At 48.4% G+C, this 23,722-nt stretch overlaps 2 protein-coding genes across 3 annotated transcripts; both read left to right on the top strand.

Moving 5' to 3' along the window:
* Positions 1-2,027: 2,027 nt before the first annotated feature.
* On the top strand, positions 2,028-14,786 carry SYNPO2L (synaptopodin 2 like). The gene is made up of 5 exons (XM_060033730.1): positions 2,028-2,132; positions 3,368-3,519; positions 3,951-4,465; positions 7,849-9,391; positions 14,758-14,786. The coding sequence occupies exons 1-5, from the start codon at positions 2,028-2,030 to the stop codon at positions 14,765-14,767; spliced, it is 2,325 nt and encodes a 774-aa protein (XP_059889713.1). The 3' UTR covers positions 14,768-14,786.
* Positions 13,787-20,659, top strand: MYOZ1 (myozenin 1). 2 transcript variants are annotated; one of them, XM_060033731.1, is made up of 6 exons: positions 13,787-13,877; positions 15,044-15,134; positions 16,061-16,239; positions 18,214-18,460; positions 18,840-19,005; positions 20,077-20,659. In XM_060033731.1, exons 2-6 carry the CDS (start codon positions 15,062-15,064, stop codon positions 20,306-20,308), a joined length of 897 nt encoding a protein of 298 aa, XP_059889714.1. In that variant the 5' UTR covers positions 13,787-13,877; positions 15,044-15,061; the 3' UTR covers positions 20,309-20,659. The 2 variants fall into 2 exon arrangements, with proteins under 2 accessions (XP_059889714.1, XP_059889717.1); XM_060033734.1 differs by lacking the exon at positions 13,787-13,877 and adding an exon at positions 14,764-14,822.
* The last annotated feature ends 3,063 nt before the right edge of the window (positions 20,660-23,722 follow it).

Genomic DNA, 23,722 nt, shown 5'->3' on the forward strand with positions numbered 1-23,722 from the left:
GCTGTTGGTTACCTCTGGGGAGGGAAAGAGGAAAGTATAATTGGGAGGAACATAATGGAGCATCAATAATATTAATAGTGTTCTATTTCTTAATATTCACATGGATATTTACATTATTGTTATTTTCAAATAGTTCATATGTATTATGTACAATTCATTTCAAAATAAAAGTTTTTTTTTTTTTAATAAGGAAGAAAAGAAATGGGGAAAAAGCACTGGTGTAAAGGAAGCATTTAAAGGGAAAAAAACATTAAGTGAAGAATTTTATGACCAATGTGGGGAAAAGTTCTTGCTCTCATATTGTGCACAGTAAATTTTAGTTATTCTGAGGCACAAAGTGGTTCATTCATTGAAAAACTTGCACTTCTAGTCGTTGCTGGAATCTTTTATTAGGCATTGAGCACGTTTTAGTGAACAGGCAGATTTTTCCTGTCCTCAGGAGTTTATAGTAGAGGTCAGTGTTTCTCAAACTGTGATCCTGGGATCAACAGTATCAGTTTCACCTGTGAAACCTGTTACAAATTGCAGACCCACCCTAGGCATATTGAATCAGAAATTCTGCAGGTGCGGCCCAGCAAGCTATGGCCCTCTAGACAATTCCATTGCACACTGAAGATTGAGACCCACTAGTCTAGATTAGTAATTTGCGAAATTCAGCTAACATTTGTTGAGCAATTGCCATAAACTGGGGTCTCTGCGAAGTATTTTCGCATAATTTATCCCATTTAACACGTCAGCATAGGAAAGTAGGTATCCTCTGTCTTGCTTAATGTTGCACTCCTAATAAGTAGTAGAGTTTAAATTCATAGTTTCTTGAGAATAGAGGCTGATACGTTGCATTTTATTGGTTTCTGTATTCCCACTCTGGTTCTCAATCTTGGCTGCACATTAGAATCACCTGCAGTGCTTTTTAAACTGGCCATAGCAAAATAAATAAATAAAAATAAATAAAATGGCCATACCAGCTATTAGGCCAATAAAATTAGAATCCCTAAGGCTGAGGGGCCTGAGAGAGGGGGGGGGTGGGGAGAGAGTGTGTGTGTGTGTGTGTGTGTGTGTGTGTGTGTGTGTGTATAAAGTATTTGTATAATGTATAATATATAAATTCATGTAATATGTAAAATGTCATTACACATCATCTAATCATATACACAGTCCTATTTTAGGGAGCCAGTAGCTTTAAAAGTTTTCCAGGTGATTCCAACATGCACTTAATTGATTCCAATATGCAGGGTTAATTGAAAGCCACTGGTATAGCACAATGGCTTACATGTAGCTAGCACTCAATAAATGTTTGAATAGTGAATGAATGGATATTTAGATACTCTTTTCACTGATGAGGTCAAGTAACTGCCCAAGGTCATACAGCTAATAAATGATAGAACAAGAATCCAAGTCCAGTTCTGACTCTAAATTCCAAGTGCTTTCTATGACTACATCAAACATCAAGGCAAACAGCATTTAGCATGCTATCAGAGCAGCTATTCCAGGGACCTCTGTAGCCTTCAATAATTACAGCACCATAATATTATGTTTTTTAAAAGAAAGAGATCTCTTAACATAGGGCACATTCATATAATGGAAACCTAAAAATAAGCTTTGGAGGAGAGCAGTTGGGATTAGTCCATGACCCTATCAGGGAAGGCACAGTCCCTGAAAGGATGTACATTAGTTATAGAGCCCACAGAGCTAGTACTCTGAGTCCTGAGTAAAAAGCCCATGCAGGAGAATGGGAGACAGGGGAGGGCAGAAGTTTTCACTATAATTAGCTCTGGGAGTAATACAGCTTGGGGAGGGAGGGGAGTACAGCCGGTAACTATTTTGAGCACAGCTTCGATTGACAGGACATGTGTGCTGGACTGTACTGATCTCAGGGCCAAGTTGCCTGCCTGTGGTGTGTGGGGTGGGGTGGAAGGCCTAGGGCAGCAGAAGCAGGACAGCCAGACAGGCCGGACGGGGTACCAGCACCTCGACTTCTCTCCCTGGGACACTGTCCAAACTCCGAAGGCCATAGGCCAAGCTGAGAGATGGGTGCTGAGGAGGAGGTGCTGGTCACACTGTCTGGGGGAGCCCCCTGGGGCTTCCGACTTCAGGGGGGGGCCGAGCAGAGGAAACCTTTACAGGTATCCAAGGTAAGGGAGCCTATATTGAGGTTTCAGGGAAAGGGGAACCCAAGGGAACTTGGGAAGAGTCATGTGGTGGCCTGTGGGGGGAGAAGTGGGAGGCTGTGAAGAAGTGGAGTGGGGGTGGGTAGATGGTCGAGGAAGCATGCTCAGATCTGACGGGGGGAGCAGTGTCTGAGCACAGCCTTCTTGTGGGGGGCTATTAGAAAAGGGAATTCCTGGTTTCTGGGAGCAGAGAAAAAGGAAGACTGTGCCTCAATTTCATAGAAGCAGAGGTCCAGGGCTGGCAACAGAGGCTCAGGGCTGGCCATCCAGTCTTTGCTCTCCTGGGTCTGTGCCTCTACTCCAAACTCCAGGAACGTAGGGAAGGTTGTCATTTCTCTCTAACTAAATTGGTATGTGATGATCTGAGGTTCTCACGCAGCCCAGCCCAGCCCAGCCCTGCCCTGCCCCTGCCCCAGCCTTCAGTCCTCCTCTTTCGCTATGCCAGATCCCTTCTCTCACTAGGCAAGACTTTTTTTAAGGCTAGGAGGGTTATGGCAAGATATGATCTGTCAGATGAAGTTGTTACCATTTTGGTTTCATAGCACAGGTTTAATTTTCTCAACTATAAAATGTAGGTAATGATAGTACCTACTCCATAGGTGCTAACTTCTAAGGATTAAATTCAATAAAACACGTAGAGTGCTTGGCACTGTGCCTAACATTTAGTAAGCACTAAATGTATCGCCACTATTACTATTATTACTTTAACATATGTACATGTGTGTGCACACCCGGCACACCTATACATACACAATCGCAATCCCTCAGAATCTGCTGGACTCCCTCCAATCTGGAGTACTGTTCTAAAATCTTGACTGTGTAGATAATGGTGCCTAGGACTCCAAGGACTAGAAGAGAACTGTTGGCTAGTATAGATATTTCCTCTGGAGGAAAATCCTGACGGGATAACCACCATTTCTACAATAGAACGTCCCGTCCCCCCTTGCAGTTTTCCCCGTCTTTTTCATTCAGTGATTACCCTACCTCCCTTTAAAGAATGTGTTATTCTCTCAAATCTGTACCTTCTTCCGTCTAGATTGACCCCCCTTAACTGTCACCCCTTGTCCCTCCCCATCCTTTCTTACCCTGTAAAGTAAAATTCCATCCACACACTGGTCCCTCCTGTCCTAACTCCTTTCATTCTATTCCCCCCTTGGAGCCCTCCCTCACCTACAGTCTCTCCTCCAACACCTTCTCAGATCCGAAGACGGAGCCAGGCTGGCAGAGCAGGACTCCGGGAAAGGGATCAGCTTTTGGCCGTCAATGGGGTTTCCTGCACCAGCCTCTCTCATGCCAGAGCCATGAGCCTCATCGATGACTCAGGGAATCAGCTTGTCCTCACCGTCAGGCGGTATGGACCCCTCCCACCCCAGCCTACACCCATCCCCCTAGTCCAGGGCTTCCATTGCCTGTCTCAGCTCTATGTCTCACTAGCCTGACTTCAGCTACTGACAAGTACCCATTTCTGCTTGTGTATCTGTGCTGGAGTATAGATGTTTGTGTATGCCTCCCAAAGCACTTGAATGTGGGTGCGTGGGCCTATTTAGGCCCTTTGCCTGTCTATTTATCGTCACATCTCTCTTTAAACCCACTTCCAGTCAAAGCCTGCCAAGCAGATTTGCCTACCAGTTCATTTTCAGATCTCCACTCTTCCCAGCCCATCCATTTCACCTACATGCCAGTCCCCTCTCTCCCCTTACATCCTTCTCCCATCTCCTCCAGATCTCTCTAGCTCTCAGTCATCCAGCTCATTTCTCAAGTTCTGTCATCTTTTCCATCCAGGGTAGAGGACGAGGGGCCTGTGCGATCTCCATCCCCTGGTGAGCTTCAGGCACTGTCACCCTTGTCTCTGCTGAGTCCTGAGCCCCCTGGTGCTCCAGTTCCCCAGCCTCTCCTGCCTGGGAGCCTCCTCTCTCCCCCTGACAGTGAGGCTTACTATGGAGAGACAGACAGTGATGCTGATGGCCCAGCCACCCAGGAAAAGACCCGCCGACCCCGCCGCCGAGGCCCAACAAGGCCCACCCCTCCAGGAGCCCCACCTGACGAGGTCTACCTGTCTGACAGCCCCGCAGAGCCAGCACCTGGTGTCCTTGGCCCTCCCAGCCAGGATGACAGCCGCGTGAGCTCCCCATCTTGGGAGGACGGGACAACCCTTCAGCCACCCCCGGCTGAGGCCCTGCTGTTGCCCCATGGCCCCCTCCGGCCTGGCCCTCATCTCATCCCTATGGTGGGGCCTGTTCCCCACCCAGTGGCAGAAGATCTGACTACCACCTATACTCAGAAGGCCAAACAAGCCAGTGAGTGCCTGAACTCCTTTTCCTTAGTCAGGATCCTTCAATCTGAGCCCTAAATCTAACACTCCATAACCATACATTCCACCTACCTTATGCTTCCCTTGGATACAGTCCTGGGGACAGGTGGAGAAGAGTAATGGATAGGAGGGGAAAATAATTATTCTCACGATCCCCATTAGTTTTGCTGTTTGAACTAGCGTGACAAAAAAGTACAGGGGGCTCAACCCAACCCAGGAACAGGATAAGTAGGGAAGTTGGAAAGGGACATGAATTGATGAAGGGTTTGCTTGTCGTTGCTATGATTTTGCTAGGTGTCAGACGGGGTGAGGGCAGAGTGCAGACATGGGTCAGGGGAGTATTTGGAAGCAGGACAGGGATACAGGGACTCTTCAGTGTTAATTGAAGGCATAGCATCAGAGCTACCTTTGACATTGCTAGTTCCATTAGGATTCCTGGGGACTGGGAGGCTATGGAATAGTCATGAGATCTCTAGGAAGTGGTGGTGGGAGGGATCTTTGGCTTCTTATCTTAGGCGAGAATGTAGGCCCTAAGATGCGGAGCACAGGCTCCAGACGCGCAGGCTCGGCGGCCATGGCTCACGGGCCCAGCCGCTCCGCGGCATGTGGGATCTTCCTAGACCGGGGCATGAACCCCTGTCCCCTGCATCACCACTGCACCACCAGGGAAGCCCTCTTTACTATTTTTGATGTGAGCTACAGAACAAAGTCTAAGAGTGAACTTTCTCCCTGTCCTATGCCTCCCATACCCCTCCTCTAGAGACCTTTCTTGTCACCTTGGAAATCTCAGGGTTACCCCTCTAGTTCTCATCTCTCGTTCCTCCCCTCCACTATTCTGATTCCTGATCCATAGAATTTTGTGCCTCTAAGTCTGGAATAGAGGCTAAGGACGTGACATTTTACCATCAGACATCCCTGAGAGTGTCCCATGTCCCACAAAGAAATTCCAGATGCACACCCACGATCTCATGCTTATCTCCAATTCTCATTTTAGCACCCTCTCCCTTCCCCATCATGCTGGGTGAGACTGTAGTTAGTGAGTGGCTCAGGGATATTTTTAGCCAAGCAGACCTCATTGTCCAGTGTGGTGGGGTAGGGGGAAGGGTAGGCAGGTGCCCATGTCCATCATACCAGGGCTTGTGGGGCAGCCCAGAGAAGGGAGGGGGGCCAGGCTCCAAAAATAGCACAGTGAGCTCATTCAGCTACCAGCTCTGGGGATAAGACAAAGGGGCTTTAAAAGGCGTGGGGGGTGCCTCAAACTGGTTCTGCTCCAGCCAACACTGCCTTTCTCGGCATGGAGACTTTTGAGCCCATCAGCCAAGAGCCTCTCAGCCAAGCCAGTTGCGACAAAGCCCCAAGCCCAGTTCCTGAGCTCCAGGACCCGTTCTATGCAGGTACTACCCTCCCACAGCCAAGAGAGTTCTGGAATCTAGAATGGAGGGGACTACGTCAACAGTTTGGGAAGGGAGGTCTTTGGGAAAGGTCTTACTCCCTTACCCCCTCCTCCTTTTTTCCTTCCTCTTCCTTCTTTTCTTAAGAGTTTCACTGCCCTTTTCTCAGAATGGGCTGATGCTATGGTCACATGTCAAAGGGGTTTGTGACCACATGAGCTATGGAAAACTCATGGAGAGAGGGTGTATGTGTGAGAGAGAAGTGTGAGTAATCTATGAATACATGAAAGCACGTATGTGGGAGTCCATGGGAGAAGATATGAGTGAACAAGAAAGTGTCTGGATACATGTGCAGCTAGTGTCAAGAAAGCTTTGATAGTAATAATTACTCACAGTGGGGCTTAGGTTAAATGCTAAATTTACCTACATTATCTCACTTAAACCTCATAGCAACCCTATGAGGTAGACATTATGTTATCATCCTTCTTTACAGATGAGGAAACTGAACTTCAGTGAGATGAAGTAACTCTCCCAAGAACCAAAAATCTGAACTAAACTATGACTCCAGTGCCTATCTCTAGTCCACAGTACTATTGTGTGCTATGAACGTTGGAACGGGTGGAATGAGAGCCCTAATCAGAAGGGAGCTTTGATATCTTGAGTGGAAAGTAGATGGAATTTCAAGAATTTTTCAGGAGGAACTGGGGATCATGGATCGGAGAGTATCTGTGTCCGAGTCAGGGTCCTAGCAGCAGGGCAGCGTTCCCATTTCCTGGCTCCACCTCCCAGGCCCCACGTGGCACGGGAAACCCTGTCCTGGCTCCCCTTAGCACACAGTGCTTGCGTGCCTGCCTGGTAGTGTCTACCTGAGCTCTCTACCCAGAAGGCTTGGAAAATAGGGGGCAGCTCTGTCAAAGAAGCCCACCCCACTCCCACCCTCAGCTTGGGGGAAAGGAGACTGTATCAACCGGTGACTTTGAGATATCCTAAAGATCTGGAAGCTTTCCTTGGAGAGCAGCACTCTGGCTTTTCCTGCATCTCAGATCTGAAGCCATCCCTGCCTGTGAGTAGCAGGGGTTTGAGGCACAGAGGAGCACCTTGGATTTAGAAGGCACTTAAATTTTGTCCCAACTGTTAGTGACAGTGTCTCTGCTAGGGGAATTCTGGGAAGAAGGGCCACCTTGAGTATGCATGTATGTTTTTGTGTGGACACGTGTATTTATACATGTGTATATGAACTAGGATGTATATAAGCTAGAGTATATGGGGATGTGAGAGAAAAGTACAGATGAGAAAATATGCCCATAGCCACCTCTCCCTAGAGCCATATCCTTGTTGAAGTGATGTGTGGTGGGAGTTATTTCTATGAATGTATATGACGTGGATCACACGATGATAGTGGAATTATGAATGAAGATCCTCATTGCTAAGGATCCTTTGTGTCCTTATTATAGGGTAAGGGGTAGGAAGAGGGGATAAGTCCCAAACTTTCTGAGAAGTCCCCCAACAGGGTCTCTTTGGTGGGAGAAAAGTGCCCCTTCTTATTTTTTCTTACCGTGGGACCTGCTTCATGTCCTTGCCTGCCATGGGAAGTAAACCCCCTTCTACCCCAGCCTCACATTGCCAGCCAGGAATGGAGGGAAGCAGGGGAGGCATGCGTGTGGTGTGGGTAAGAGCAATCTCCTGAAAGACAGGAGGGAAGAGAGGATAGGAGGAGAGCTGTGGTCAGAGTGGTGTCAGGGCAGCCAACTACCCTCTGCCTTCTCTTCACTGTCCTTGGTTTCACCTTTCACCTCCACTCTGGCCCCAAGTTAGAGGACTTTGCCAAAGGCAGGAGAGACCTTGTGGGTCAGGCCAGTGAGAAGACCAGAGGTGGGAGGCCTGAGGGAGCTGGCTGGTGGGGGGAGGGGGTGGGGGGCGGGTGAGAGCCTTGGGGAACAGAAGATGCTCCCTGACCATTCCCTCCTCCTCTCCCCAGAACTGCAAAGGGCAGAGAGCCTCCAAGAGAGAAGTGTGAAGGAGGCCAAGACCAAATGCCGGACGATTGCATCCCTGCTAACCGCAGCCCCCAACCCCCACTCGAAGGGGGTATTGATGTTTAAGAAACGTCGGCAGAGAGCCAAGAAGTACACCCTAGTGAGCTTTGGGGCTGCCGCGGGGACAGGCGCTGGGGAGGAGGACGGCGTCCCTCCAACTAGTGAGTCTGAGCTGGACGAAGAGGCCTTCTCCGACGCCCGCAGCCTCACCAACCAGTCCGACTGGGACAGCCCCTACCTGGACATGGAGCTGGCCAGGCCGAGCTCAGGCGCAGCAGAGGGCCAGGGCCCGGGGCTGGGAGGGCAGCTGAGTGAGGCCTCTGGGCGAGGGGCCCAACTCTTTGAACAGCAGCGCCAGCGCGCAGACTCCAGCACTCAGGAGCCGGCCGGGGATGGTCCAGCCGCCACGCTCAACGGGCAGGGCCTGCAGTCACCACCTCGGGCACAAAGCGCTCCGCCAGAGGCGGCTGTGCTCCCATCCAGCCCTTCGCCGGCCCCTGCAGCCAGCCCCAGACCTTTCCTCCCTAGCAGTGGAGCCTCTACCCCAGCTCCAAGCATCTTTAACCGGTCAGCCAGGCCGTTTACTCCGGGCTTACAAGGGCAGCGGCCAGGTACCACCTCGGTTATTTTCCGGCCCCTGGCTCCCAAAAGGGCAAATGAGAGCCTGGGAGGCCTCAGCGCCGTCCCACCGCCTTTCCTGTCCTCTCCGCAGGGGACCACTCCTCTGCCCAGCTTCTCTTCAGGGGTTCCCAGCCACGTGTCAACCCCCGGTTCCACCAGCACCCCACGCTCCTCCGGCCCCGTGACGGCCACCAGCTCCCTATACATCCCAGCCCCCAATCGTCCTGTTACGCCAGGCGGAGCCCCAGAGCCCCCCGCCCCCGCTAGCGGAGCTGCCATGACCTCCACCGCTTCTATCTTCCTATCGGCGCCTCTGCGACCTGCTGCACGCCCAGAGGCCCCCGCCCCTGGCCCCGCAGCCCCTGAGCCCTCCAGCGCTCGAGAGAAGCGCATCTCCGTGCCAGCTGCTCGCACCGGCATCCTCCAGGAGGCCCGGCGTCGGGGGACCCGAAAGCAGATGTTCCGGCCGGGAAATGAGGAGACGAAGAACTCGCCCAACCCGGAGCTGCTATCGTTGGTGCAGAACCTGGATGAAAAACCCCGGGCTGGGGGTGCGGAATCTTGTCCAGAGGAGGATGCCCTGAGCCTCGGGGCTGAAGCCTGCAACTTCATGCAGCCACCGGGGGGCAGGAGTTACAAGACTTTGCCTCACGTGACAGCTAAAACCCCGCCTCCAATGGCTCCCAAGACCCCACCCCCTACGACTCCTAAGACTCCACCCCCAGTGGCTCCCAAGCCCCCTTCTCGAGGGTTCCTCGATGGGTTAGTGAATGGGGCGGCCCCTTCAGCTGGAATCCCTGAACCACCAAGGCTTCAAGGCAGGGGTGGGGAGCTGTTTGCCAAGCGTCAGAGCCGAGCGGACAGGTATGTGGTGGAAGCACCTGGTCCTGGCCTTGGCCCTCGGCCCAGAAGCCCTTCTCCTACCCCCTCCCTGCCCCCTTCCTGGAAATATTCACCCAATATCCGTGCCCCACCTCCAATTGCTTACAACCCACTGCTCTCACCGTTTTTCCCCCAAGCTGCCCGAACTCTCCCTAGTAAGATCCAATCCCAAGGGCCTCGGGCAGCCCCCAAGCAGGGCATTAAGGCTTTGGATTTCATGCGGCACCAGCCCTACCAACTTAAAAGTGCCATGTTCTGTTTTGATGAGGTTCCCCCGACTCCTGGACCCACCTCCTCAGTGCCTCCCAAAACTGCCCGAGTCCAGGAGATCCGCCGATTTTCGACTCCAGCGCCCCAGCCCACTGCAGAGCCCCTGGCACCCACTGTGCTTGCCCCCCGAGCAGCCACTACATTGGATGAGCCCATCTGGAGGGCAGAGCTGGCCTCAGCCCCTGTCCTTAGCCCAGCCCCTCCTCCAGAGTCTCCCAGGGGTCTTGGGACCTCCCCCAGCTCCTGTGGCTTCCAGGTAGCCAGGCCCCGGTTCTCAGCTACTAGAACAGGATGGCAGGCTCATGTGTGGAGGCCTGGGGCGGGCCACCACTGAACAGGACACAGCTCCCAGGACCAAGGGGAGGTGGAACAGCTAGTTCCTAAAGTTGCTTCTACCCAACCCGCCCGCCCCCGCTCCCACCACCCCTCCTTTGCAGGCTAAATTCCCTCCTGCCAGAGAAAGTTTTGGAGTTGGTGTCCCATCTCCCAGCTTCCTCCTGACTCCTAACCTCGCTGCTGCTTTCCAACCTATAATACTATCTTTGCTTTGGTGTCTGTGCTTCTCTTTGTAGCTCCTTGCCTGGATCTCTGTCTTTAACTCTGTCTCTTCACCTACACTCCTCCACTAGTCTCCATTTCTCTACATTTGTGCTTTTTTCTGTGGGCTTTGTTTTAACAGTCAATGAGAAAGACAGAGAAGTTACCACTGAGACCTCAGGCAAGAAGCTCACCACCAGACAGGCAGCAAAGGGACTGAACTGACCCCTATTTGCACGAAATCATTTGCTGCTCCTCACTCTTCTTTCCCAAGCTTGTCTGGCATTTTCCTAGGTGTGTGTGTGCAAGTGTGTGCGTGCACACAGATGTGCTCTTCTGTCTGAGGCAAGAGTAAGAGGAGCCGTCTAAATAAAGACCCAATCTGGGTCTTACCCTTGCACTAATGAAAGAAGAGTCAGTTATCCTCACATAGAATGTCTGGTGGGGAGAAAGAGACTCATTAGAGTTAAAGATCATCATCTGTAGCAGGTGTAGAGCATCTGGTGAAATTCATAGAGTATGAGGAGACCCGAAGGACCAGGGCAGTTTGTATGGGTTGAGTTATACCAGCTAGACCAGGAGTAGAACTAAGAATTCTGTTCCTTGGGATTTCAGAAAGTTAGCAACTGGAGAGGCCCATGCTGAGCAACAAAGCATCCAAGAAGTGAAAAGAAAGAAAGAAAATGTCCTCTGAGAATGAACAAATCATTGGCTTCATTGTCTCATGAACTTAAGACAGAAAGGAGAAAAGAACCATGATGTGGAAAGTGAGGTAGAAACCAGGAGCAGAACAGAAATGAATGAAATTGATCGAGCCTCAGAGAGAAGCATGGTGAGGGAGACTACAGTGTTGGTAGAGAGTAAAATTGGATAATAAGAAACCAATCATGTACACAAAAGGGGAATTGGGGAGAAATTTGAGGGAGAAGAATGTATTTGTTAGAGTGAAGGGGGATGATGGTGGAGGGATGTGAGAGTGTGTGCTGAGTGTTGAAAGACAGGTATCTGTGCTACCTCCTTTGAATCTGTCCCTCTGTCTTCTGCAGCTTGTCATAACTACCTGAGAAAGGGCAGGGAAACACCCAGAGCCAAAACCTCTTTTTAGTTCTACCCCATCCCTCAAACCCTAGTTCTTATTTCTTTCCAGCTTAGGTCCTGATCTCTGATCCTAGAGGGATATGGGCTCCCCTCTCACCATGACCACCACCAGTCACGCTTGCTGCTTGATCTGGAAATTGATAATTTCCTTTGCATATTGAGTGTGAGTCACAGTACTTTGGTTTGTGCACAAGAATAAACTTATGCTCCATATCTTCTGTTGTTGTCATCTCTTCTAGTTTTATACCTAAATCCTGGTCTCCCCTTCATCTTCTCTAATTCATACCCCTGATCTCCTGATTCCTGATCTCTTTCTCAGTTCCTACCCTCCTATTTTTTACTGTTTTGCCCTTCACCCCCTGGTCTTTTGCTCTTCTCTACCAATTCTGTCCTAATCCAGTGTAGCCACCTCCATCACTCCCCCAGTTCTCTCTCTCCAGATTCTCCCCTTCTCCATCCCCTGCTCCATACTTCTCAGATGAGGCCTCAGCTTACAGAACCTAGACAATTTGGAAAGGCCCTGCTTTCCCAACACCCTGGAGGAAATGAAGGGAAAGCAATGGCTGAAGTTGAAGGTGGGGTGAGAGAGGGAAGAAGGAGAGAGAGGGTGGATCAGCGTGGATTGAGACTAATAAAAAAGAGAAGGCACTGAAAGGCGGCTAGAATTAGACTTCTGAGAAGAGGAAGTTCTGTTGCCCCAGTTTTACCAGCAGGGGGCAGATTTTTGCCAATAACCAGGCCCTTGACCCTGATTCTCCCAAATATGCAGCCTCTCAGAATTTCAAAGGAAGGGCTCAGAGAGCCTAGGCTAAATATTCTGTCTTCATTCACTAGGTAGTTTTAGGTACTCAATCATAAGAGACCAAAATTTTGGTTAGTTTTTGAGGGGAGGATGGTAATGATGACGAAATCACCTTTTGCTATTTATGTTTTTTCATCTAATTGCTTCTTTGGGTTAGGAGAGAATGGAGAAAAAGGACAAAAGATGAGGAATCTGGAGGCTAAACTGGTCTGGGCAGAGGCCAAGTAGAGGGGAGCAGGGCGAACTTTCAGCCCCTAACCTGAACCTATAAAGCTCAGGATGGGAAAAGGACATGGTCAGGAAGAGTGGGTAGCTCACAGAGGGACAGAAAGGTATTCTGGGGACTACAAAAGCCACTTCCTAAGGCAGCCACAACAGGGTGGTGGATACAGCAGAGGTACAGCAGCTGGTTACAAAACCTGAGCAGAAGATGGAGAAGGATCCAGGATGTTCACGCAGCTACCGAGGAAGGTGCCGGGCAAATGACAGGTTTCCCTGGAGGGGGCTCTCAAGCTTGTGCCCTTTCCCAGAGGCTTCTCTAGACCAGTGTGAATGGGACAGTCCAGATCCTATGGGGTGTGTGCTCCCTTTGAAGAAAATCCCAAGTAGGAGCCTCAGAGAGTAAAGCCCTGGCAGGTCAGAAGCCTACGTGTACCCCTTCAGGTAGAAGTGACATCTGGGACTTCCCTGGTGGCGGCCTCAGTGGTTAAGAATCTGCCTGTCAATGCAGGGGACACGGGTTCGATCCCTGGTCCTGGAAGATCCCACACACCACGGAGCAGCTAAGCCCGTGCACCACAACTACTGAGCCTGTGCTCTAGGCCCACGAGCCATAACCACTGAAGCCTGCGCACCTAGAGCCTGTGCTCCGCAGCAAGAGAAGCCACCGCAATGAGAAGCCCGCGCACCACAACAAAAAGTAGCCCCCACTCGCCGCAACTAAAGCCCGCGTGCAGCAACGAAGACCCAATGCAGCCAAAAATAAATAAATTAATTAATAAATTTAAAAAAAAAAGTGACATCTATCTGGCAGAGCAGGCTAAACTGAGCACCCGAACAGCAAATGGGGATGAAAAGGCAGAAACTGGTCAAGTCTTCTCCCACATCATCCCTGATAGCCTAACTACTGGATTTGGTTAATTTGGTCCCTTATCCTGCCAAAATCTGGCCCTCCCAAAGGAAAGACCAGCCTATCCAGGAACTTTCAAAGGGCAGTTCCATTGTGAACAGAAATTCCTTCCCAAAACATAGCATCTTAAACCCTCCCACCCCCAAAATTCACCCACATGTCCCTCCAGCTCCAGCCTGGATTGTCTCCGAATGGCTCTCCAGACACATTCTCCTGGTTCTCACTTTCCCACTCCGAATTCTTATTCACCACTTGCTGCCTGCTTCCTCTCTCCCTCTCAGTTTTCACTTTCTCCCTGAGTGCTTCTTTGGATCTCAGCCTCGAGGTGCCAAAGAAGAGGAGTCCCTGGGTAGACTGATCCTTGGCTCAGACAGCTTAGTGAGAGAATTCCAAAGGACTTTCCTCCCCTTCCTGAGCCTCTGGGCAAGGAGGATGGGATCTTGGTTCCAGGGTCTCAGTACCCCTGTGCCATTTGAGCTGCTTGCGCTCATCGTCTCTATTAATAACCACCCTCCCTCCCCCACTGCCAGTGCTGCCCCCACGCCTGCCCAGCTCGGGTTCTCTAGTCACAGCAGCACAGTCCTCCAAAGCTGCTGGACCCCAGGGAGAGCTGACCACCGCTTGAGCAGCCGGTAAGTCTCCAGCTTTATAGTCAGAGGGGCTGGAGCCCACTCTGCTGACTGCTGTGTCTGTGTCTGTAATAGTGACCCTTGATCCTGGGGGGAGCTCCTCCCTCCTCCATCTGTACTCAGTTCCCAGTTGTCCAGTTCAGGGGAGCCACAGAGAGTTGGAAGGAGAAGGGCCCAAGAGGGTGGGGGGATTGGAGATTTTGGGGTGGCACTGGAGGAATGAGAAGGGGGTCTGAGAGGCTGGATGGAAAACAAGAACCTAGTTGGGGCTGAGAGAGGTATGGGGAGAATCTATTTAGCAGTTCCTGGACTCTGGCCTCAGCAGACCCCACTAAGCTAGTAGAATCGCAGATGTGCTGTGAGACAGGACTCAGCAGAAGACATTTCGCTGAGTGCCAACTTCTGTTAAGGAGGGGCTGGAATCTGTATCTTTTCCCAGCTTGTCCCCCTCCACTGCCAGATCCTATGATTATGTTCCTGTCCTCCCTGAATTCCCCACTGCTATGATATTGCTGAATTGACATGCATCAAGATTGACCTCCCTCTCCACTCCAGGTCTGGGGGGTGGGGAGTGACTGAAACTGAGTGGGAGCACTGCTGTCACCTCCCAGGCCATGATCCAGCTGGCCCGGTGGAGGGGCAATAACCTCTCCATCCTATGGAGAATGTTTCTGGCTGGATCTCCTCAACCCTGGCAGAACATTTTTTCTGCTCCACCCCCCCCAACCCCACTCTGGGGCTTGGGGAAGACTGAGAGGCCAGAGTTTGCAATGATAATCCCAGTCTGGGAGCCCCGTACAAATAAAAGCTTCAAGTCATGCCAAACCAATGAAACCTGGGTGCATTACCTGACCTGTAAGTAATGTGTTTGTTTTACCCCCAGGCCCTCCTAACACATATTGTGTTCCTAAGACCGGCAACAGCTCTATGTAAAACAGCTGAAAAGAGGTTGGTAGAAGGCAGGGGCAAGGGGTGCCTCTATACTTTCTGCCCTGCTTCCCAAGAAGAGAAGCCCTAAAGCAATGGTTTTTCACCTTTTAGAGAAATATGTACTTCTTTTAAAAAATCTAATGAAATTTTGCTCCCTGAAGTCCTTAAGCAGTGCCTTACTGTAGACACTCACCGCAGTCCCTGTCCATCCTTCACCTCCTCCTTCCCACCCTATCCAGGCTCCATCCACCTCCACAATGCCACTCTCAGGGACCCCTGCCCCCAACAAGAAGCGGAAATCCAGCAAGCTGATCATGGAACTCACTGGAGGTATGGCATGTTTGCACCTACCTAGTGTGGGACTTCTTATTGAGAGTATCTCTGGCCCATGAGCCCCAGAAGTATCATAAGGTTATATGTGTCTTAAGGCGAAGAGATAAGGAGAGACAAGAGGAATTTGGGGTGGGGGTGAGGTTTGCAGGGGTGGGGGGAAGGGGGGAAAGGAAGAAAGAATTCAACACTGACTACTCACCCTTCCACCCTTTTCACCTTGTAATCTGAGACAATAACACCCATGCCATGTTACCCAGCACAGGTCCAAGACAACAGGACCCACAGGTCAGTGAGGTATGTTTGAGAAGAAAATATGTATGATGGAGACTGGCACAGAGTAAGGTCTCAATAAATGGTTAATTTCCTTACTTCTTTCCCCAGAGCTAAGGAGCCTCGTATAGGCACTTAAAATGGAAAATTGCTCAGGCATTTTTCCTGGGGGTGGTAGGAGTACAGCATGTGAAGAGCTCTCCCAATCAATACCTAGAAGCCGTTTGCAGCCAGTTTACTGAGGGGAAGAGAAGGCAAAGGAGTTAAGATAGGAGTATATATTTAGAGGTGGCTTTGGGCTTTCCCCCGTGCTACAGTTTCCCCAATGACCTCCATCTATAATGTTTCTTTACTCTTTTGCCCTGTACCCCATACCTTTTACCCCATTCACCGTCTTCACCCCATTCTAGTATCCCCACTGTCTCACTCTGCACCCCATTTCCCATACATTCTCTCCAACTCCAAACCCAGGAAATCAAAATCCCTCATAAACTAGATAGAATTTGATCAGACATCACAGACAGCATCTGCTTCCCTCAGTGATCTCTGCTGGGACACACACACTTAATTAGTTGTGGATGGCAGCTTCATTTGGAGCTAGAAAACCCTACTTTCCTCTTTCCCTTGCCTCTGCCTCCCCACCTCCCTGAAAGGTGGACAGGAGAGCTCAGGCCTGAACCTGGGCAAGAAGATCAGCGTCCCAAGGGATGTGATGTTGGAGGAGCTGTCGCTACTCACTAACCGGGGCTCCAAGATGTTCAAACTGCGGCAGATGCGGGTGGAGAAATTTATCTATGAAAACCACCCTGATGTCTTCTCTGACAGCTCAATGGTGAGTTCAGAACTTTACTACTCTGAAAGCCTCGTGCCTCTTTTGACAGCTTCTTGGTAGGCCCCGCCCAAGTCTCTAAAATATGACCAACCTCCCCTCCCAGCTAATTTATAAGCTCATTAACCCCCCAGATACAGCGAGCCCCCAATAGCTCCAGGGTGAATTACAGCCCACCTCTGAAACTAAATCTGTATCTTAGAGCTGGTGAGGCAGGGTGGGGAGCCCACACCTTCAACGAGAAAACTCCTTCCCAGTATGGTTAAGTATTAAAGATAGGATTACCAGATAAAACACAGGATGCCCAGCCCTATATTTTAAAGTTGAGATACACACTAAATAAGCTACTGAGGATATATTGTAGGCACAGTAAATAAAGCCCATATTTCATAATACCTTTAAATGGAGTATGGTCTATAAGAATATTGCATCACTATGTTGTATACATGAAACTAATATAATATTGTAAAGCAATGCTACTTCAATTAAAAAAATAAAGTTGAGATATACACAGATAATTTTTTAGTAAAGTATGTCCCATGCAATATTTGGGACATAAGTTTTTTTTTTTTTAATTGAAGACACTTAGGGAATTCCCTGGTGGTCCAGTGGTCCGGTGCTCTCACTGCCAGGGGCCTGGGTTCGATCCCTGGTTGGGGAACTAAGATCCTGCAAGCCACGCAGCATGGCAAAAAAAAAAAAAAAAAAAAAAATTGAAGACACTTAGTTAAATTTGAATTTCAGATACACAATAATTTTTTAATATAAGTATGTCCCATGAAATATTTGGGACATGAAAATTAAATTAAAAAATACAGGACACCGAGTTAAATTTGAATTTCAGGTACATGATGAATACTCTCATATCTAAATATGTCCCATGCAATACTTAGGCATATTTATACTTAAGAAGTATTATTGTGTATCTGAAATTCAAATTTAACTGGTGTCCTGTGATTTTTTCTTTTTGCAAAATCTGGCAACCGTAGAAAGAGGTAAGTGAATTTTTATAACCATCTCTTCTTGAGCCATTCTTTTATCTAAAGGGTCAGTGTAAGGACCACAGATGTGGGGACCGAAACCATGCTTTAAGGTCCTACGTCTCCTAGTCAGGATCATTCTCCGAAGAGAAGTAGAGATTGGAGAGGGACCAGGCACAAGATATTTCAGCTGAGAAGGAGGGGATCGTTTCCATTTCCTTTCTTCCCCCTCCACCTTTCCTGGGCAGCCAGGGGAGAGTGAAAATAGATGCCTACATGGGGCCAGGGGCAGGAGTATCTGCCATTTGCCCGTATGTAGGAGCAGAATAAAAATGCTGAGCCGGTCATATCTAACTTTAGGAGGCCAAAAGCCCTCCCCCATGCCTGTGTCTGGTTACACTGGGTGGAGCATGGGGGTGTGTTCGGTGGGTGGCCAGGAGAGCCTCCTGAAGGAGTTGGCAGGGTTATTTTTAGGCTTTGGGGATGGATCCAGTGTTGCCCTTTGGGCTTCCCTTCCCCCTACCCACTACAGTTTCACTGTCAGGAAGTCCTGGTCCAACAGGCACCAAGAGGAGAAAGGGAGAGGAAGAGGAAGAGAGAGAAGAGACTTTTATCTGTTAGACAAGATGCAGGGGAGGAGCAGAGATCTCTGTAGTTCTTTAACTTGAGGCTGGGTTCTCCATGCCAGCCCCAATCTCTCAAACCTAAGTTGAGCAGAACTCTTGGTCCTCTTTGCCTTGGTAAGGAGGGAAAGGGGATTTTGGAGAATGAGTTGCCCCCATCCTAGATGTAATTCGAACTGAGCCATAGGGGTTGTATCCCTTAAGGAGAGTTTAATTTCTCTCAGTCAGGCTATCTGCTAACCATCTATTGAAGGGGGGAGTCTCAGATGATTCAGTGTCTTCTGGTTGTCCATTGTCTCTGATCACCTCCTACTTGCTATGGTATTCCCCATACCCATTGCTAACCTTCCCCTTACTTTGTCCTTTCTTTTCAGGATCACTTCCAGAAGTTCCTTCCCACAGTTGGGGGACAGCTGGGTACAGCTGGCCAGGGATTCTCCTACAGCAAGGGCAGCGGTGGAGGCCAGGCAGGGGGAAGTGGCTCTGCCGGACAGTATGGCTCTGACGAGCATCACCATCATCAGGGCCCTGGGTCTGGATATCGGGGTACAGATGGTCCTGGGGGCCAGACTGGCCAAGGAGGAGCTGCTGGCACTGCAGGGGTTGGCGAGACAGGACTAGGCAAGTATCCTCACCCAAGAATAAGGTGTCTGGTCTCTAAAGCAGAGAAATACCCAGGAATGAGGCCTAGACTGGGTGTAGGAAGCAGGAGAGGCCTGTTGAGATAGCCTGATGGACTTTCTGGGTCCATAAGGATACAGAGACGTGTCTATTCCACCCAGAAGCCTTGTCTCTCAGTCACCTTTCTAGCCTTTCAGTTTGTATCACAAATCCGACTCCAGGCTGTCATTATTTCACAAACCTTCTACAATTACCAAGATGTTTTACCTTTGGTCCCTGGCCCCAGCAACTTCTCTAGTGCAGGGCTCTGAGACTAACTTCCATTGGCTACTAACTGCTATTATTTGACTTATTATTATTTCTCTCCCATGGCTGCCAGACGACCAGGCAGGTGGAGAAGGAAAACATATCACTGTGTTCAAGACCTATATTTCCCCATGGGAGAGAGCCATGGGGGTTGACTCCCAGCAAAAAGTGGAACTTGGCATCAACCTGCTGGCCCACGGGGCCAAAGCTGATCTCCCTCAGTATAAGTCCTTCAACAGGTAAGGAGGATGTGGAAGGAACCTGATGCATTCCAGTGTATGGCAACATGCCCTTAGTTGGAATGGAGACTGGTTCAAATGTTTCAGGGGGATGAGGAGGCATGGGAGGAATTTGGGGGCCACAATTGAAGGCTTTTGGTCTTTTCACTCTAGCTCAGAGAAACAGCATGGTATGATGAAGGAAAAATTTGCTAGGAGGCAGGATCTGAATTTTAGTTCATAGTTATGTTCATAGCTGTTCATAGCGGTGTGGGAAAGTCACCCTACTTCTGAGCCTTGGTTGCCTTGACTGTGGTTGCCTTGACTGTGAAATGGGAATAATATATTACACACTTAAAGGCTTCTTGAGGCTCCCTTCATTCAAGGTTACAATTCCATTACTGTCCTTGTAGTATAACTCTATTTTTCTTTTCTTTTCTTTTTTTAATTGAAGTATAGTTGACTTACAACATTATATTAGTTTCAGGTGTACAACATAGTGATTCAGAATTTTTATAGATTATGCACCACAGCAAGTTATTATGCTATTGAAGATTCTATTTCTTTATACCCTACTTTAGTAAGGTTCAAGTATCTATCCTTTTGGAACTGGGCTTCTCTAGACTGTGTGAAAACGGGACAGGGAAGCCCTAGAGAAGTGCTTTTGCATTTGGTCCTAAGGTGCCTGGATTTTCCAGGAAATGTTAATTCCTCTCATCCAGGGCACGCACTATCCACTGAAGGTGGGGTAGGGGTTTTAGGGGGGTCATTATAATTTAAGGTGACCTCAGACCCTTGAGTCTATAGTGTTTGGGGTAAAATTCTCTGAAAATGTGACTGGTTTGGCTTACAACTATCCATGAGACTCTCTATCTAGTACACACTAGACTACTTTTCTCATTTTTAGCTTTGGGGAAACAAGCAAACCAGAAGGGGGAATGGAGTACTTAGGGAGAAGAAGAATAAGGAGTGCAGAAGCAATCTGCAACTAGAATTCACAGACTTCCCTATCCTCAAAACAGTGTAACATCCCACTGACAAAACTCTTTCTTTTGTTCTGGCTTTTAATTAAATAATGTGTCCCCTTTTCAGGACAGCAATGCCTTATGGTGGATATGAGAAGGCCTCCAAACGCATGACCTTCCAGATGCCCAAGTTTGACCTGGGGCCCTTGCTGAGTGAACCCCTAGTCCTCTACAACCAGAACCTCTCCAACAGGCCTTCTTTCAATCGAACCCCTATTCCCTGGCTGAGCTCCGGGGAGCCTGTAGACTACAACGTGGATATTGGCATCCCCTTGGATGGAGAAACAGAGGAGCTGTGAGGTGTTTTTACCTCTACTTTGTATCAAGTTTCCCCTCTCTGGTTCCATTTTGGAGAGGGAATGCTGAGCAGGATACCCCCACTGAAAATCCAGTATCCTTGTGGGAATGGAGGGAAAAAGAAAGGAGAGATCTGCCCTTCCATCCTTCACTCCAAGTCCCCACTCCAAGCATCTTTTCTTACCAACTCAGAGCTCCCCTTCCACTTGCTCTGTATGGAACCTTCTCTTATGGAATTTTCTCTGCCTTCGGTAACAGTTAATAAACTTCAAGGAAATGAACTCATTCTTCCTCTGATATTTGAGGGCAGACGAAAACTGAGGCTAACAATGCACAGAGACTAATTAAAGTAAAATACCATACATCCATTATTCGGACTTCAAGACTGACCTGATTACTTACACACCCACACCCACATCCGCACCTGCCAAAGCACATTCATAGGTGTATACAAAGACATACTTATTGAATAGTACATAAGACAAATAATCATGGACAAACACATGTGCTGGCCCATATGTGGGCAAAGCTAAGCAGCAATTGTGTGCTGTGTTTAGGAAATAGGCGTTGGTTACCCTGGCGTTAGCTCTCTTTAAGAAGCTGATTAGAAACTGGGATAATCAGGATTACCCAATTTTTACAGAATGAGAGCATGCCATAAAGTTTCCAGATGACACGAAAGTGAGCTTAGGAATATATGTCAAAGGTTACAGGTTCCCAAAAGGATGAAATAGAATAGGGAGCCATGTTGGAATCCAGAAGGAAGTGGGAGAAACCATCTGCAGTTATAGTATGCCTGGCTCATCTGTGAACACATCAAGAAAAGATCTAAGGGTCATAGGGGCACTGCAGTTGTGTCCAGAAAGCACTATGATTGGGAAGAAACCATGAGAATCCAATAGGAATGAGTAACAATACTCTTTTTATTAACTTCAAGCATGGGGTTTCTTTAGAGTCCCGGACTTACTCTTATGTCCCACAAAGTCAGAGTTTGATGCATATCTGGAAAAATAACTTTTGAGGAGAGCTGGCTGAATTCAGCTAACTCCATGAGCCATTAATGATTATATTAGGTTCCTAGACTGCCTGGACTGATTCAATTTTCATGGAACTTGGGTCATATGACATTTACCCTGGTCACCTTCCTTTATGACATAAATAAATTTCAGGGAATTCATACTTCCTCTAAACTAGTACACAAAACTCTACTTCTATGTGCATTTTTCTAAGAAGAGTTGTCATAGTTTGGCTTCCCCCACAAACAGACCCTGAAACAAAGATTTGGATGCAAGTAGTAAATTTGGGAGGTGGTCCCAGAATCCAAGCAGTGTAAGGGAATAAGAAGAAGGCCAAAAAGGTGCTTCCAGCAACTGGGGCTGAATCTCACTAGAGACTCTCTGAGAAAAATGTTATTCAAAGTGTGGTCCATGCACTGGCAGCAACATTTTCTCCTGGGAGCTTGGTTAAAAGTGCAAATTCAAGGGAATTCCCTGGCAGTCCAGTGGTTAGGACTTGGCGCCCTCACCGTCAGGGACCCAGTTCGATCCCTGGTCGGGGGAACTAAGATCCTGCAAACAGCGCAGCAAGGCCAAAAAAATTTTTGCAAATTCAAGAATTTGTGTCTTATTAATCTTTCCAGGTGATTCTTAAGTGTTAGTAAAGTTTGAGAAACACTATAGTAAAACATACTTCAGAATTGCCTCACTGAGGCAATTCTACTACTATTCCAGTAGTAACTGGAATATTGAGCTACCAAATCCCATCTCTCATTGGTTACGGATTGCCAAGGGGAATGTTAACTCTGCTGGCACTTCCAGGCAAGGAGATAACTCAGGTGTTTAAGGTAGGAAGCTATGGCTTGTACAGGATTTGTCTACCAAAGCTGTAGTGAACTCTAGGATAGGCTGAGGGAATATGGGCAGGGCACAGACAGGATGTGGATAAGATTTCATAGCTTTTATGAGATTCTCATGTTTAAAAGTCTGTGAGCCCGGGCTTCCCCGGTGGCACGGTGGTTAAGACTCCACCTGCCAATGCAGGGGACACGGGTTCGAGCCCTGGTCCAGGAAGGTCCCACATGCAGCAGAGCAACTAAGCCTGTGCGCCACAACTACTGAGCCCACGCGCCACAACCACTGAAGCCCAAGCACCTAGAACCCGTGCTCCACAAGAGAAACCACCATAATGAGAAGCCCACCGACCGCAACGGAGTGTAGACCCCACTCACTGCAACTAGAGAAAGCCCACGTGCAGCAATGAAAACTCAACACAACCAAAAATAAATTAATAAAAATCGAAAAAAAAAAAAGTCTGTGAGCCCTCCCCAAAAGTTAAGGACTATATTCCTTCAACAAATGTTTATTGAGTGCCCACTATACACTAGGTACTATAAATCAGGCATCAGATGTACAAAAGTAAATAACAACATTCATGTGACAAAGAGATTTCCCAGCTATAAAATAATTATTAAATGCCTACCCTTAAAGTTGGGGTAAAAAAAGTTCAGGGTCTAATAGTCAACAGCTCTGAAAACCTAGCAACTTAATTTTTCCTACCTCAGAATATCTGAAATCTTGTAAATATATACCCATCATTTATCTACTGATGGGCACTTTGGTTGCTTCTACATCTTGGCTACTGTAAATAATGCTGTAAGGAACACAGTGGTGCATATCATATATCTTTTCTAGTTAACATTTTTTTTTTTCTTCAGATACTCAGGATTGGAATTGCTGGATCATACGTAAATTCTATTTTTAATTTTTTGAGGAATCTCCATAGTGTTTTCCATAATGGCTGCAGGAAAACTCTTTTTATATAGAAGCTTGTGAAACCATGCACTTCAGATTGGGACTTGAACACGCGTGCCAGAACCCCACCAAAGCCCACAGTCTTCCAAATGAGATCACACACCTGGTTTCAGGACTTAATGAAGCTCAGGTTCTTGATGTCTCATCGCAGAAAGAATTCAGTGAGAGACAAAGTGATAGGTAAGAAGTGGATTTATTTAGAGAGAAACACTCTTCAGACAGAGTGTGGGCCATCTCAGAAGGTAAGAAAGGCCGCCAGGGTATGGGGTTGTTAGTTTTTACAGGGGTGGGTAATTTCATAGGCTAATGAGTGGGAGAAGTATTCCAGCTATTTCGGGAAGGGGTGGGGATTTCCAGGAATTGGGCCACCATCCACTTTTTGACAGTGGGCACCGCCACTGTCATGGTGCCTTTGGGTGTGTCATTTAACTTGCTGATGTGTTACAGTGAGCGTATACTGAGGCTCAAGGTCTAGTGGAAGTTGACTTCTCTGCCATCTTGGACCCATTTGGTTCTAATCAGTTTATGTCCCGTCCTTAGGCTGTGTCATTCTTTCAAAGGTTGTGCCCTGCCCCCTTTCCTCCTGTTTCACTTGCACTCTTCAGT

This window comes from Delphinus delphis, chromosome 16, assembly GCF_949987515.2.
Source record: "Delphinus delphis chromosome 16, mDelDel1.2, whole genome shotgun sequence".
NCBI lineage: Eukaryota > Metazoa > Chordata > Mammalia > Artiodactyla > Delphinidae > Delphinus > Delphinus delphis.

Excerpts from the sequence above, each read along its gene's own strand:
- SYNPO2L (XM_060033730.1), top strand. The coding sequence starts at position 2,028 with ATGGGTGCTGAGGAGGAGGTGCTGGTCACACTGTCTGGGGGAGCCCCC. Across the intron at positions 3,520-3,950 it reads CTTGTCCTCACCGTCAGGCG|GGTAGAGGACGAGGGGCCTG; the intron begins GTATGGACCCCT and ends TTTTCCATCCAG. Across the intron at positions 4,466-7,848 it reads TCAGAAGGCCAAACAAGCCA|AACTGCAAAGGGCAGAGAGC; the intron begins GTGAGTGCCTGA and ends TCCTCTCCCCAG.
- MYOZ1 (XM_060033731.1), top strand. The coding sequence starts at position 15,062 with ATGCCACTCTCAGGGACCCCTGCCCCCAACAAGAAGCGGAAATCCAGC. Across the intron at positions 16,240-18,213 it reads TCTTCTCTGACAGCTCAATG|GATCACTTCCAGAAGTTCCT; the intron begins GTGAGTTCAGAA and ends CTTTCTTTTCAG. Across the intron at positions 18,461-18,839 it reads GGTTGGCGAGACAGGACTAG|ACGACCAGGCAGGTGGAGAA; the intron begins GCAAGTATCCTC and ends CATGGCTGCCAG.